The sequence below is a fragment of the Anser anser genome (genome assembly GCF_964211835.1).
Source record: "Anser anser genome assembly, chromosome: 1".
Taxonomy (NCBI): Eukaryota; Metazoa; Chordata; class Aves; order Anseriformes; family Anatidae; genus Anser; species Anser anser.
In genome coordinates, this window is record NC_139720.1 from 68,930,531 (window position 1) to 68,943,697 (window position 13,167).

The 13,167-nt window shown below is 39.8% G+C and overlaps 2 protein-coding genes across 2 annotated transcripts in view; one reads left to right on the forward strand and one right to left on the reverse strand.

The window, feature by feature from the left end:
* Positions 1 to 13,167, forward strand: part of PIK3C2G (phosphatidylinositol-4-phosphate 3-kinase catalytic subunit type 2 gamma) — a 323,563-nt gene that overhangs the window by 17,012 nt on the left and 293,384 nt on the right. The window lies entirely within an intron of this gene.
* On the reverse strand, positions 772 to 9,072 carry RERGL (RERG like). Its single transcript, XM_083808784.1, has 5 exons — positions 9,023 to 9,072; positions 8,887 to 8,943; positions 6,740 to 6,813; positions 4,025 to 4,161; positions 772 to 2,882 (listed from the first exon to the last, which is right to left on the reverse strand). Exons 3-5 carry the CDS (start codon positions 6,770 to 6,772, stop codon positions 2,600 to 2,602), a joined length of 453 nt encoding a protein of 150 aa, XP_083664910.1. The 5' UTR covers positions 6,773 to 6,813; positions 8,887 to 8,943; positions 9,023 to 9,072; the 3' UTR covers positions 772 to 2,599.

Here is a 13,167-nt window from a genome sequence, read left to right on the forward strand (position 1 = left end):
TCATCATTCATTTCTTTTTGAAAGCAGGTTTCTTCTTTGCATTTTTGAAAATGCAAAGATGTGCAAAGAAAATTTGGCTGAGCCAAATGGTAACAACCATACTACATTGGTTGTTAGAACACTTAGCAACATGTAAATCATTCTTTTAATACACTTATAGTAGAAGAACGTGTATGCTTTAGTGCTTTGAAACTGAATTCCTTCCCAAATTCTACACTCTTTATCTGCATTTACCAGCAATAAGAGACAACAGAAATCCTGATCTTAAGAACATCAAGTTATGTTTATAATGCATATTTCAGTATGCTTAAGCCTATGGGTACCTTGCAGTTGTTTCAGATGGTTTCCAGGTAAGTGCAACCTAGCACATAGGCCAGGAAACAGCCACTCTATGTTTCACTACTTAAACCATCTGGAAAATAAAGGGAGGGAAAACAATGGGACATGCTGCAGGTTACACTTACCTGGAAGTCCATATTCCAATACCAGAAAATCAAAACTAATTAGCTTCCGTGGTTATCTTCACAAATTTTTTAAGGATAAAGATTAAAAAAAAGTCATCTACTGTTCACTGTATAAATAAATGTACGTGAAGGATTTATTGCATACAGGAACTGCAACTAGAGGCTGTCTTTTGCACAAATCTCTGATTCTCAGATTTGTTTCTTCTCATTCAAATTCCAGATCTGCATGGTGCTTCCCTTTTACAGAAGTTATATATATATATATATATATATATATATATTTATACCACAGTAAAGAAAAAAAGTGTTAATACATCCATCTTATATTCAGTTTATTGGATACCATAGCAGTAAATAGAAACAACAGGTTTCTGGACAATGCTAGAAATGGCAATATATAGCTGCCCTGGCATACTGACAGTCTATCAGCTGTTCTGGAATTCCATGTGTGCTGGAAAGCTGAGAGGTGTACAATAGTAGTCTTCAAGTTCAGTTTCACAGCTACTGACAATACAGTCTTAAGTACACTACTGATATGGCAGAGAAGCATCTGAATCGAAATAAAGTAGCATTGTGTAAGAACTATATTCCAATATTTGTAGTCTTAAAACAAGTGAAATAAAGCTTATTTTCCTTAAAAAAAAAAAAAAAAAAAAGGAAGTGATCTTTGGTCAACACATTAAAACTTTCTTTACTTTTATTTTACTACAGTAATATTAATTATTTATTTTACTACAGTAATATTATATAGCTTTTTATATGCCATCTTATGGACATTTTAAAATCAGTATTCTGTCCTGACTGATAAAGTAATCTTAACAGTTTCAATACAGTTTCAAACCTTCCAGAGAAGAGGCAGGCTTTGGTGCAGAAGCTCAAAAAGACTGAATCCCAGCTGTCCTCTGGACTGAGCAAGAAGCAGTAATTCACTTTTGGATCATTCCTCTTCCCTTTCATGATTTCTGTATGAGCACAGCAATTTCAAACATGCTGGGCTAAGCCCTTATTTAGTTAAATCTACAGAAAGAGCTCTGAATGTCAACTGACAGCATATTTAGACCTGTCTGATGTTTAATAGCCACATTTGAAAAGTGTAGCTAGTGCTCCTTAGTGCTCTGTCAAGTGGCATTTCAATACCACAGCGATGACTCAGTTGTAAAAACACTGGTCTTTTGGAAAAACTCTGTGCAAGTTAGGAGCATGGCTCCTACCAGCAGGCTGACCTTTAAACTCACGCAGAAATTAAGTTCTTGAACAGGCATATCCACCTTACCAGTAAAGAAACTGTACTATAATGCAGGAAAACTGCTCTGTGAAAATGATCAGTCCAAGCTGTTAACACTGGCCCTAGCTAGATAATGATTTTGCTAAAACAGTCCACTGCTCACTGACTAACATTTTTCAGTTCCTACCCTCCTCAGCCCTCTCTACTTTATCACTAAAAAACAACAAACAAACAAAAAAAACACCACAAAGAAGATACGAAACAGAAGACAATACTGCCTTGTTTATCTGATTCCCTACTTCTGGTGCGTCCACAAGGTAGCTTTGATGGTAAGTATCTTCTGTAGATTTGCTGTCTAAACATTTAATTTGTATGAATGTCAGAAGGTGTTAGGCACCTTTAGGCTCATGAGGCTCTGAACTGTTCTTTATTGAGTTAAATACGTTATCATACATAATAGGAATATTTTGCTTTTCTTTAGTGCAAGTGTTCTTGCACAAAAAGCTACATCTCCGAGTTCTCAAGAAAGATTTTGGTAAGCAATGCTGAGTTCATTGAAAATGGCTGCTTATACTCAGCCACACCTAGAAGCTCTGTCCAAGTCCATGCTGATGTTGAATCAATACAGAATAAAACTCCCTGCTCTGAAGAACTTAGGAGATAAAGAGTGGAAGGAGCTGCTTAGAGATTAAATCACATAGCCCTAACATATTAAATCTGTTGTAGAACTGGAAATAGTAGGTTGGATCTCCTAGGTCTAGACCCTGTCCCCTTGACTATACTATCTCCAACCTTTGGTTTATACTGTCTTTCTTCTCCAGACGCTGACTTCAGAGGAAGTTGATTGAATACCAAGTGCTGCTTGTGTTCCATTATTTCAGCTTGTTCCTAATTCAGGACTAACCGTCTTTTACACAGATTTCCTTCTCTTTCCAAACACATTGTTGATTAACTTGGTCATTGATTTTGATCCACTTGGTCTTCTCTTTTCCTTTGCTTTGAAATTTGAGGTGATATTCCTCAGGAGTTTTGTGAACATTGCCACAACTTCCTGATAATGTTCAGCTGCAGACAGCTCACAGAAATGGCACTTGTTATCCATTGCCAGCTTTTGTCCTTCATCCCAGCCAACTTCCCTCATGTGGCATAAATCTTGTTTCTTACCAACCAAAACCACCGCTGACTCAACCATTCTGAAATCAAAAAAAGTTTAAATTAGAGAAAAGATTATAAAATACTGTGTTGTACACTATGCAATAGACAGTGTGTACATGATGTCTGTATATTCAGGATAAGAGGCACTTCAAACAAACAAAAAAAACTACCACCCTAACCTTACCAGGTAGAGTTATAGTCTTCTATTGTCTGTAGTCAAACATTAAAGGACTTTCCATGCAAGGTATTCTTGTGACATCGATCAGAAAGTTCTCATTTTAGCTCCTCTATTCAGTAATTTCATCTACTTTTCATTCACTGCAGTTTTCACACTGTATACTGCTGAGGATATTATCAGCTCCTGGATGTCACGAAGAAGAAAACTGAACATATTCTCCATTTGTAGGTAACAGAATAGAGTCAAAGAGATGCACCTAAGATCACTGTGAATGTTGTCATTGAGAAGAAAATCCTAATTCTAAAAGGGATCCTAATTGCAAGCTTTTAGTAAAATTACCACTTCCAAATAAACCCTATTTAAGGAAGCTCAGCAGCAAAACAGACAGAGAAGTGTTATTTTTCACTCCACTTCTGGTAATAAGAAAAATATTTCACTCATTTACTTAGAAAGCACCTCAGTGGACCGATACAGGAATACACACCCCCACATGTACTCAGACATCCAATTTTGGTTGTTCTTTTTGAATGTAAGTGGATTGTTTCTTACTCTGTGGTCACCCATGTGCATCAATGACATGGGGATCGCTGCTAAAGGCAGCTTAGGAGAAATTCATAGTATTAGGTTAATTTATTGTAGGAAACGCTTTCTCTGAATTCCTCACTGGTGCATCTCCATTGGTAATATGAACATTAGTAGGGGAAGCAAAAGCACAGGATGACTGTGACAGCTTTTTACCTATGTAAATCACAGCAGGCAGATTTATGTCAATTATTTGAAACATATTGCTGTAAGAAATGAGAATGAAGATCTTAGTGCACTTGGTTTTGGACACAGTGAAACAAGTTTTAATCTGCAACGCAATTTACCTTCAAGTATCACATTGTCAGTGTTATGCTATGCTGCTGGATTTTGATTGTTACTAGGATTCCTACAGCTCACAGAAGTGTTTTTAGCTTTTTTGCATGTTTTGCTGAGAGAAACAAAAATAATGCCACTTACTTTTTACAAGCTTCTATGTGAGACTCTTGGATTCTGTATAGCAATGCTTTTGCAAATGATGCTCTGTCACTGATGTCATAAACAATGATGAATCCATCAGCCCAGTGGAGCTCATCTGTGAGGGAGAGCTTCCCCTGCTGTGGTTGAAAGAAGTTCAAATTCACATGCAAAAAGATCGTTGCTGTTATCACTCGAGTATTTTCTTTGACAGCGTGAATGTGAGAACATTGCATCTTTCATTACAAAAGATATTAATAGGTCTTGGTGCTGACATTGACTTCAGGTGAGTCCTACTCCACAAACCTAATAAATACCACTGCAGATTGCATTTTGGAGCACTAACAAATTCATTGTGAAACACCTGTGCTTTAAGCAGTAAAATTGCATTAACTGTACAGCCACTGCTTTTGGCATATATATGCTCAACATTCTGCAGTTACAGGAGAATTAAATGTGGGCCATCTGTATTTGTGGGGTTTCTGCTTATGGCTCTGTTATGTATGCTCCTAATAGCCTGACTACAATAAGCTTAATTATTTAGTTAAAATTTCTTTGTTCTCTTCTCTTGTTTTTTCTTTGCTTTGTTCAAGTCTGAAGCACTGTTTACCCACAAGATGAATTTCCATAGGGCTAGACAAATCTGCTTTCAAGCCGCAGTTGACTTTAAACACCACAGGTGACAAAAGCCGCTCAAGGGATAATGGGAGTTAGTGTTTGAGTCCTTTCACCCCAAGAAAGTGTCACTCTCATGATTTCTAGAAATCAACAGCTGCAAACTGTCCCATTAAGCTCAGGAAGGTAATTTCAAAAATACTTCATATTAGCTTATCCCTACAGGTGGCTGCGGTTGGCAAGAGCCACGTGACCCAAGATAGGTAAGATACTGGCAGTTCACCAACATAGACTAGAACATGTGCTCAGTGGAAAACACGTTGGACAGCAACTTGAGGACTATTTAAGTTTAATATTGTGCTCTTTGCAGCATATAACACCCACCAGTATCCCACCCTGGCTACCTTGATTAGCTCAGCACCACAGCAGCACTGTAGCACCATAAACACAGCTGTACCAAGGCTGTAATTTTGAATGAGGGATGGTGACAATGTTGGCAGTGATAGGGGGTGCATGAGAAACAAAAGATGAAACAAGTTTCCAAAACTGTCTGACGACTTCAGTGTCTTCACTAGTGAAGAGTTTTTGAATGCTGTAGTGACTGTGCAACAGGTTTAGGGCCAGGAAAGGTGACTCGTGTGTGACAGCTGTTTCCCAGACGGAAAGTCTGCAGAGAAGGGCTTTAGCTACCAGAGGGAAGCAGAGAGCAGCAAGATTTCAGGAAGCAGAAACAAAGACAGTGACTTTTCCTTCCCCAGTTTGGCCTTCTCTTAGGATCTGTTTTTCTTCCCCAGCTCCCTGGGCATACAGGACATCCATACCCCATCCGTCTCTTTCTAAAAATCACCAGTCCTATTGGAAAAAAGCATTACCATTACCTTCCCTCCTGATCACTACCTACTCCTCTGCAGGTGAGAGAAGCAGAAGGCAGTTCAGCAGATGTTAGACATTGTTTCTAAGGATGAACATAACTGAGTGCTAGAAAAGGACCTTCAATAGGAGTTGCCCTTAACACAGACAGCTGACTTCTGATCTTAGAAGCAAAGAGTGCCCATGTTCAGGCAACGAAACTCCCTACCCATACATAGAGCAGTATAGTTTGCTTTGACCTAGCTAGCTGCCACTGTCAGTGTTTCAAGCATGCTTTTAAAAAGTTGTTCATGTGCCACAGAATTGAATATACAGTAAGTAGAAGCTATAGGTGGGCTTAGGTAAGAGGTCTGAGACAGGTAGAAACAAGTCTACAGAAAAGCAGCTTCTAACAGATTGTATAGCAAGGGAGGACTCCATGGAATATATTAAAATGGCCCCTGTGCCATGTTACAATCTGCTTTGCCCTGGGACAAGTAAAACTTGCTTGTCTCTAAGAAGGCAGATCTCCTTAGGGGTTTGTTTTATATACTCACTGGGTTAAGTTTTTATGTCCTTGAACTCAAGTCTGAGCCAGACTCCCAGTGCTTTGGCTTTAGCATTCATTATCCTGGTCAGTAAGAGGCAAAAATCAAGACCAAAAAAGGGATTCTTGTGAACTAATAGCCAGGCAGACCTATCTAGGTCTGCCTGTGTTACATAGTACCAAAGTTTCTGTATTCCTGTAACAGCAGGAAAGAAATTAGTACAAAAACACTTCATTTCAGAGTGGTTTATTGTGATCAAAGTTCAGCTGTCAACATGTAGAAGCCTGCATTATAGCTTTCCTTAGATGTGTGAATAGAAGGCTCATTTCCAGGCCTATCCACTTTGACCGTTTCTGCAGCCATTTAAGCCATATAACTTGCTTTATAAACTAACTTCTGTCTGTTCAGTGAATTTGAGAAAATTGTGTTTTCTCTATATTTACCTGAATCATATGGAAGTGGGAAAGATTATTCCTGTTAATATTCCAAAATGCAAAAGCATTTACAGAAAAATTTAAGCACTGAAGGGCTTCTTCCATGAATTGAGAAAGTACATAGTTTCTGAGCCACAGCAACTATAAAGATTCAGTCTTTCCAAATAAAAAGAGCAAGCACGAATTCCAAGTACAGAGAGAATGCTTGCAACTCCCCACCATCACACAGGTAGAATGAGGAATAGATTTTGTCAGCCTCCTAAAATTCTTACTTGTGAACAAGGGTCATAAATTTCCAAGTGCATCTGCCTCCCATCCAGGCTTAAGTGTTTAGCGTAGATACATTCTAAAAAAAATATAATAAAATATATTGCATTCAATGAAAAACAGCATTAAAGTGACTGGAAATAGTGGTTAAAAAAAAAAGTGATGAAGATGAGATTTGCTATTTAATTCTGAGAGGCCTTTTAGTTCCCTTGGTATTATAGGTTTCCTTTATTTATTTATTTTATTTTTTCAGATGGAAACAATCCCATTTCATTTTGCACGACCTGAGCTGCCCAGTCCTTTAGGTCAACCAACACCATTTCACTGGCGTTCCCATGGAAGCACTACTTTTAGACCCTAGTTTTCTTCTCAAAACAGAGGCATAAAGGACACACAACTCTTTGAAACAGCTAAATGCTGATGACCTTGTTATGAATGTTCAGGATTATGAAAGTAGTAAGCCAACCTACATGTAATTGCTGATTCTGCACAGAAGTCACTTTTTAGTAATAATGTTTATTTACTCTGATGCTTTAAGATTTATCCTGTAAATATTAACTAGTACGAGAATGTCCTTAGTCTAAATCCTAAAACTTTTCTGTAGAGTCAGCTCTAAGATTTAAGATTCACCGCGAGCACTAGCAACCCTGGGAACTCTACTGTAGCCAGGTTGTCACTATTCTTTTAAGCTGTAGTTTGTTCTAAGAAAATGTAACGAACTCACATTCACAGTGACATTCATCAGCAGGCTTTCTACAGTATAATTCCTCAGTGCTACCGAACTACGAAGACAAGAACTGCTCTTGGCACTACTGAAAATACACTTCAAACTGCACGTAAGGAAGGAATGGTTAAGGCTATGATCTCTGGAACTGAGTATCTTTGGTTCAGCACCACATTCACCTGAATCATTCTTCTTGCTTAAGAGTTCACCTGATGTGAACTATGAGTTGCAAGCATCCCAGGGAATCAAACCCTCAGCTCCTTGATGTTTTCCATAATTAATTTTTTTTTTTTAAATACTTCGATTCCACTAAGCGTTCTGGGATAATGTGCACTTTAACACTCATTTTCCTACTTTTCTTCCCCCTTCTGCCTCTTTCGAAATTGAATTAAACTTATCTCCTAACAAACATTTATTTAGAAGTAAAAATGTTTTGGGGCATTTATATGTCTTTTTTGAGACTAGCACTTTCAGAGGCTCAAAACAAGGAAACCTGGTTTTAGCTGTGATTTAGATCACCCATGGAGCATTGAGAGCACCACATAATCTGCATGTTTAGACTTCAGATAAGCCATCTGGGACTCAAACTGTCCTTGGAGTCTGTTTGCATAGTGGCTACTTTGTGAGAGCACTTTTGTACAACTGTAACCTACTTTCAGAATAAGTTAATTTAGATATCTGACTGAAATTCAGCTAATTAATGCTTTTTTTTTTTTTTAATTTGTGGATCGTTGACTACTCTGATTTTTGTAAAAAAAAAAAGTTTTTGGAAAAAAGTTCTTGACTTTAGCAGAACAAATGAGGTAGATGCAGTCTTCTTGGCATTTTAAGCTCTGGGCCTTCTCATGCCACGCCAGCTGGAACAGCACACTTCCAGAGGTGTTTGCATAGCAGTTCAACATTGCTTATATGGCTTCTACCCAAAATGTGGACGTCCAAGTCCTGTTTTGCCATCTTCCAAGATCTTAGAGGTGCCCTGTGGATCACTGCGCTTATTCTGATACAAGTGAGACCTTCTACCCTCAGCACAGCCAGACTTCCAACAAAGATATCCTGCAAAAGCAGGGGACATGACATTATGCCCTGACTAATCAGGGCTGCCTGATAAACAATGTTTCACTGCTCTTCTAGGGCTGGTAAGGAGACACTCAATAGAACTTTATTAACAATTTATTTCTTTACTCTCTGCTTTATCTCCCCTGCGGTTGAGCTCTCCCCGAGCTTCTCGGAAGCAGCGGTTATCTGCCCTCCCTAAGCCCGGCTCACACGGGGCCGGCTGCTGGCGCAATCCCCGCAGACGCCCGCCCCGCCCCCGGAGCTCACGGGTGGCCAGGAGCTCCCGCCGATAAGTCAGCTAAAACTCAAACCTTCCCGAAAAGTTGCGCTCCTGCCTCCCCCCCCGCTTCCCGAGAAGCCCCCGGCGCTCACCGGCGTTGGAGGCGTACTCCCCGATGAAGCGCCGCGTCAGAAACCGCACCACCAGTGCTGCGGGTGGGAAGCAAGCGCCGGAGTGAGCGGCGCGGCGCCTACCGAGCCGAGGCCGCCCCCCAGCCCGCCCCCTTACCCGACTTGCCCGCTCCGCTCCGCTGCCGCCCACCACGACCAGCTTCGCCCACTCATAGCACCCCTGTCACCCGCTCCCCGCCGCCACCGCTTTATAGTCGGCCCCGCCGCTCCCTGACATCGCCCCGGCACGGCACGGCACGGCCGCCTGCTACCGCTCCTCCTCCTCCTCCCCCCCTCGTCATCCCCCCACTGCCTGTGCAGATGACGCAGGAAAAAACATGGAGAATAATAATAATAACAATAATAAATAATAAACAATAATAATAAAGACATGCTCCACAGCAGGGGAGGGTGCTCGTTTATTTTGCCTTTAAGTTTCTCTTCAGGTAGTCATCTTTTTGTACCAGGAATGTGAAGAAACTAGAGAAATCTGCACTCCCTTTAAATGCTACTGAGGCAATTTGTTGGAGATAAATGTTCTGCACCTCTGTGATATTTGCCATTCAAAGGTTTCAAAGCTCTTGTCGCTCACTAAACCTCTAGTCCTGCAGATACTTAGGTGGGCATGCTTTTTGTGCCTGTGAATGTTTTTACTGAATTAAATCAGCCTGGCGAAGAGCTTAAATGTGCTGGATGGTGCCTGGATAACACTTAAAGCACTCATCTGTTGCAGGAAAATACGACAAATCTGCAAGGTGAGGCACAAAGTGCTGAGCCTGCTACTGCATTTTGTTAGGCTCCACAAGTGCTCTCTACAGGCTGTTTGACTCTGAAAGTGCATAAAATGTTTGGGTATAGGTTTAGATAGTCCACTGGTATATAGGAGATTTCTCAAACATCCAAGTTGCACTTACTTGTGCTTTTCATGTCTATTTTATTCTGTTTATACAAGCTGAATATATTTATTTAGTCTGATATATTTATTCACTTCTGTTGAAAAGAATAAAACTTATGTTTTGTATAAACACTTCAGTAAGTGCTGTTTCGATGTAATTGCTAGTGGATATGGATACAACAGATTTACATGAGATCAAAAAAATGAGGCAGAGAAGGAATTTGAACATATGTTTGTTACAGCTGAAGGGAACATATAAGGGAATGCTTAGCAGAAGATAATATATTTAAGAATAAACACACAGACATAACTTGGCTCCAAAGTGCTTAAAATTAAGTTGTTAACGGCTGGAAATGTATTTGGAGGGTGCCCCTACCTAGCTGTGTGGGGTGTCTTTTTGTTTGTTTGTTTGTTGGTTTTTGGTAGTTTCCTGCTACTGTTCACTGACAAGACAAAAGTTACTGACCGACCAAAAAGAACCATAGTTTGACCCTCTATGGCTATTGTAACATTAGGTTTTGAAAAAAAGATGAATGCCAAGATCACTAGGCTGGACTTACCAATGGTAGAGCTGGCACAGCCAGTTTATTTTACTGTTATTTTACTGTTTCATAAACACTGAAACCTCTGCAACAGGAAAGCCTAAAGCTGCTTGTCCATGTGCAGCCATCATCAAAGTTGTGACTTTCACAGGTGATGAAAGGAGAAAGAAAGAACACAGCTCTCCTGTCTCCATTACATGGTCTTAACAACATTAGCACTTTCTCACATCTAGATAGCAGCCATAATAAACAAAGTAGGGTGCTGCCCATTTTAAAGAATATGCTATCTGGAACTTTCCTTTCTTTTAGTAATAAAAAAAAAAATCTGGAGAAGAATGTGATAGTTAGTTGTGTATATTCTATGTGCATATTCCTTAAAGCATTAGATAAATTAAGTTTTAACTGAAGATTAAACAAGTATATTTAATGTCTAACAGAGACTTTCTCCATCACTTCCCAGAACTAAATGGAATTGAGAAAATTTACAGTGGAAGGAATTCCTGAATATCCAATCTAAATCAGTTAGTCTTAATCATAAACTTTGCTATTGATTTCCTGTTATTACTGTTGCATTTGCATTTTACAAATATATATACAGAGATATTTTTGAATTTCTCCACACATGGAGGGCAGATCTCAAATTTCTTTAATGTGTGCACCCACACAAAACTCAAATGCAACAGTTGCTCATCTATGAGGGAGCAAACCAATCTTCATCTAAACAATGTCATTTTTTCAATATGGAATTCATATATTTGTTGATCAGCTTATTTGAATAGTAGTATGCTTGAAAGAAAGTGTCGTCTGCTAGAAGAAATGTTGCAAAGTAAACACATTCTTTATGAATTATTTGCCTAGCTTTAACATTTAGTATAAAAGCTTGTGGTTGTAGTTGAACAATATGGCAAATGAAGTAGTGATGCCTCTAAAATGCATCAGCTGCCTGCTTTCTCTATCTGTGCATGCTTCCCTCTCCTTTTTGTCAGTAGAGCTGTTTGAATGGAATTAGTGCAATTTAAAAATAAGCCACCTCCTCTCCTTGAAGTGTTATGGGGTTTGTGGTTGATTGCCCATCTCTGCAACTTGTAAAATTGCGTGGTTTTGGTCCTTCCAGCACCAAATCCGTGCTGGCCACTCCTCTGTACTGGAATGGTTTTGCTTTCATTACCCAGGGGTGTAAATGCCTGTACAGGTGCAGAGGTGAACAGAACATAGTTCATTCTTCTAGTGAACAGAAGCTCACATGTGAGTTTCAGGTCTGGTTGTCAAAACTGAGTCAACTCTGAGGTGTTCAGGTTAGAATCGAGTGAACCTTGATTACATGTCTAAAACTTTGCTATGGAAAATAGTAGGTTTCCAATGTATATAATGGAAATAAATTATTATCCAGGTCAGCAACATCTGTCATGAACATGGTAGAGGATTGATTCTGAATTAAGCTGGAAGTTTTCGCAAGTCTGCAGATCACTGATCAGCTGAGGTCACTTTGCATTTCACCCTCCAGTTCTGTAGATGAGGATTTGTACAGCTTGGTGCCAGGCCCTCCTCGAGCCAAAACTGCTTGTGGAGAAAATTAACATCTAAAAAACATTTTTTTTTCCAGCAGTTACACTGCTGGAAATAAGGTGGAATTGGGAGTACATGACTATCTGTACTCTGTGTACAACCATAATGCCTCAATCCAAAAAGTATAGTTAGAAACCACCTGGTGAAACAGGTGCCGGCTCTTTGCACCAAATGACACAAGATTTCTAAAGCTTCTTGGTGTTTCCGTCCCTGCAGTCTCTGTTTGGCTTAAAGAATAATGTCTTCCAGAGAAGACCTGTCTCTTAAAGCCTACTTTTCATCAAATCTTTAGGAAGAGCACTGCAAATTTTACATCTGGTACTCTAACAGCTTCCACAGCATGTGAACTGGCTAACTAGAGGTCTAAAACCACAACAAAACTAACAGAACGAGAAGTATGGGCTTTTCAGCCAAATGTGATGTTTTCATCATCTATGAACTTGGATACATTCCTCAGTGAGATACTCAAAGGTATTTAGGCACACAAACAGTTGCCCAGAGAAGCTGTGGATGCCCCATCTCTGGAGGTGTTCAAGGCCAGGTTGGATGGGGCCCTGAGCAACCTGATCTAGTGGGTGGTGTCCCAGCCTATGGTAGGGAGTTGGAACAAGATGATCTTTAAGGTCTGTTCCAACCTGAGCTATTCTATGATTCTATGATTCTGTGATTCTCTATGATTTATTCATGACAGAGAGAAAACAGAATACAGCACAATTCCACTGATGTTGTGTTCTCTTTACATGCTGTAATGGAAAAGATGCAAAACATCCATTTTCCCCTTGAAAATGATGAATTGTTCTTGGAGGCACGTTCTTATGTTCAATGATTAGAATTTTACCATGCTGACTGTGAAAAAAAGTGTTTTTCAGCAGAAATTACAAAACTGATCTGTGATAAAATACTATTAGTACTCGAGTCACGTTGGATGTCACAAACAAAACTTCATAGCTTGTCTCAGATTTCTCACAGTCTCTCTAAGTGTGTGTTCCCCATGGTATCATGAAGGATTTTGCAGTCTCCTGGTACGCCTCCTAGCTGATAAGGCTTAGAAGTAAGGACAGTACCACAGGGTTAGTTCTGTTGCAGAGGCCATTACCTTACATGCCCCCACAGTGCTGCACACCTGTAGTCAAACACTGTCCCAAAGACAGATGGTCCCATAGAAAGTTGGGATACCAGCTAGCCTAGTGAGAATAGCTTGTGGTCGGTGTGGGAATGAAATCAGAGGCATCTAGACGTACAAGTTGGTAGTATGGATCA

Excerpts from the sequence above, each read along its gene's own strand:
- RERGL (XM_083808784.1), bottom strand. The coding sequence starts at position 6,772 with ATGCACTTGGAAATTTATGACCCTTGTTCACAA. Across the intron at positions 4,162-6,739 it reads TTTATGACCCTTGTTCACAA|CAGGGGAAGCTCTCCCTCAC; the intron begins GTAAGAATTTTA and ends TTTCAACCACAG. Across the intron at positions 2,883-4,024 it reads CACATAGAAGCTTGTAAAAA|AATGGTTGAGTCAGCGGTGG; the intron begins GTAAGTGGCATT and ends TTTTGATTTCAG.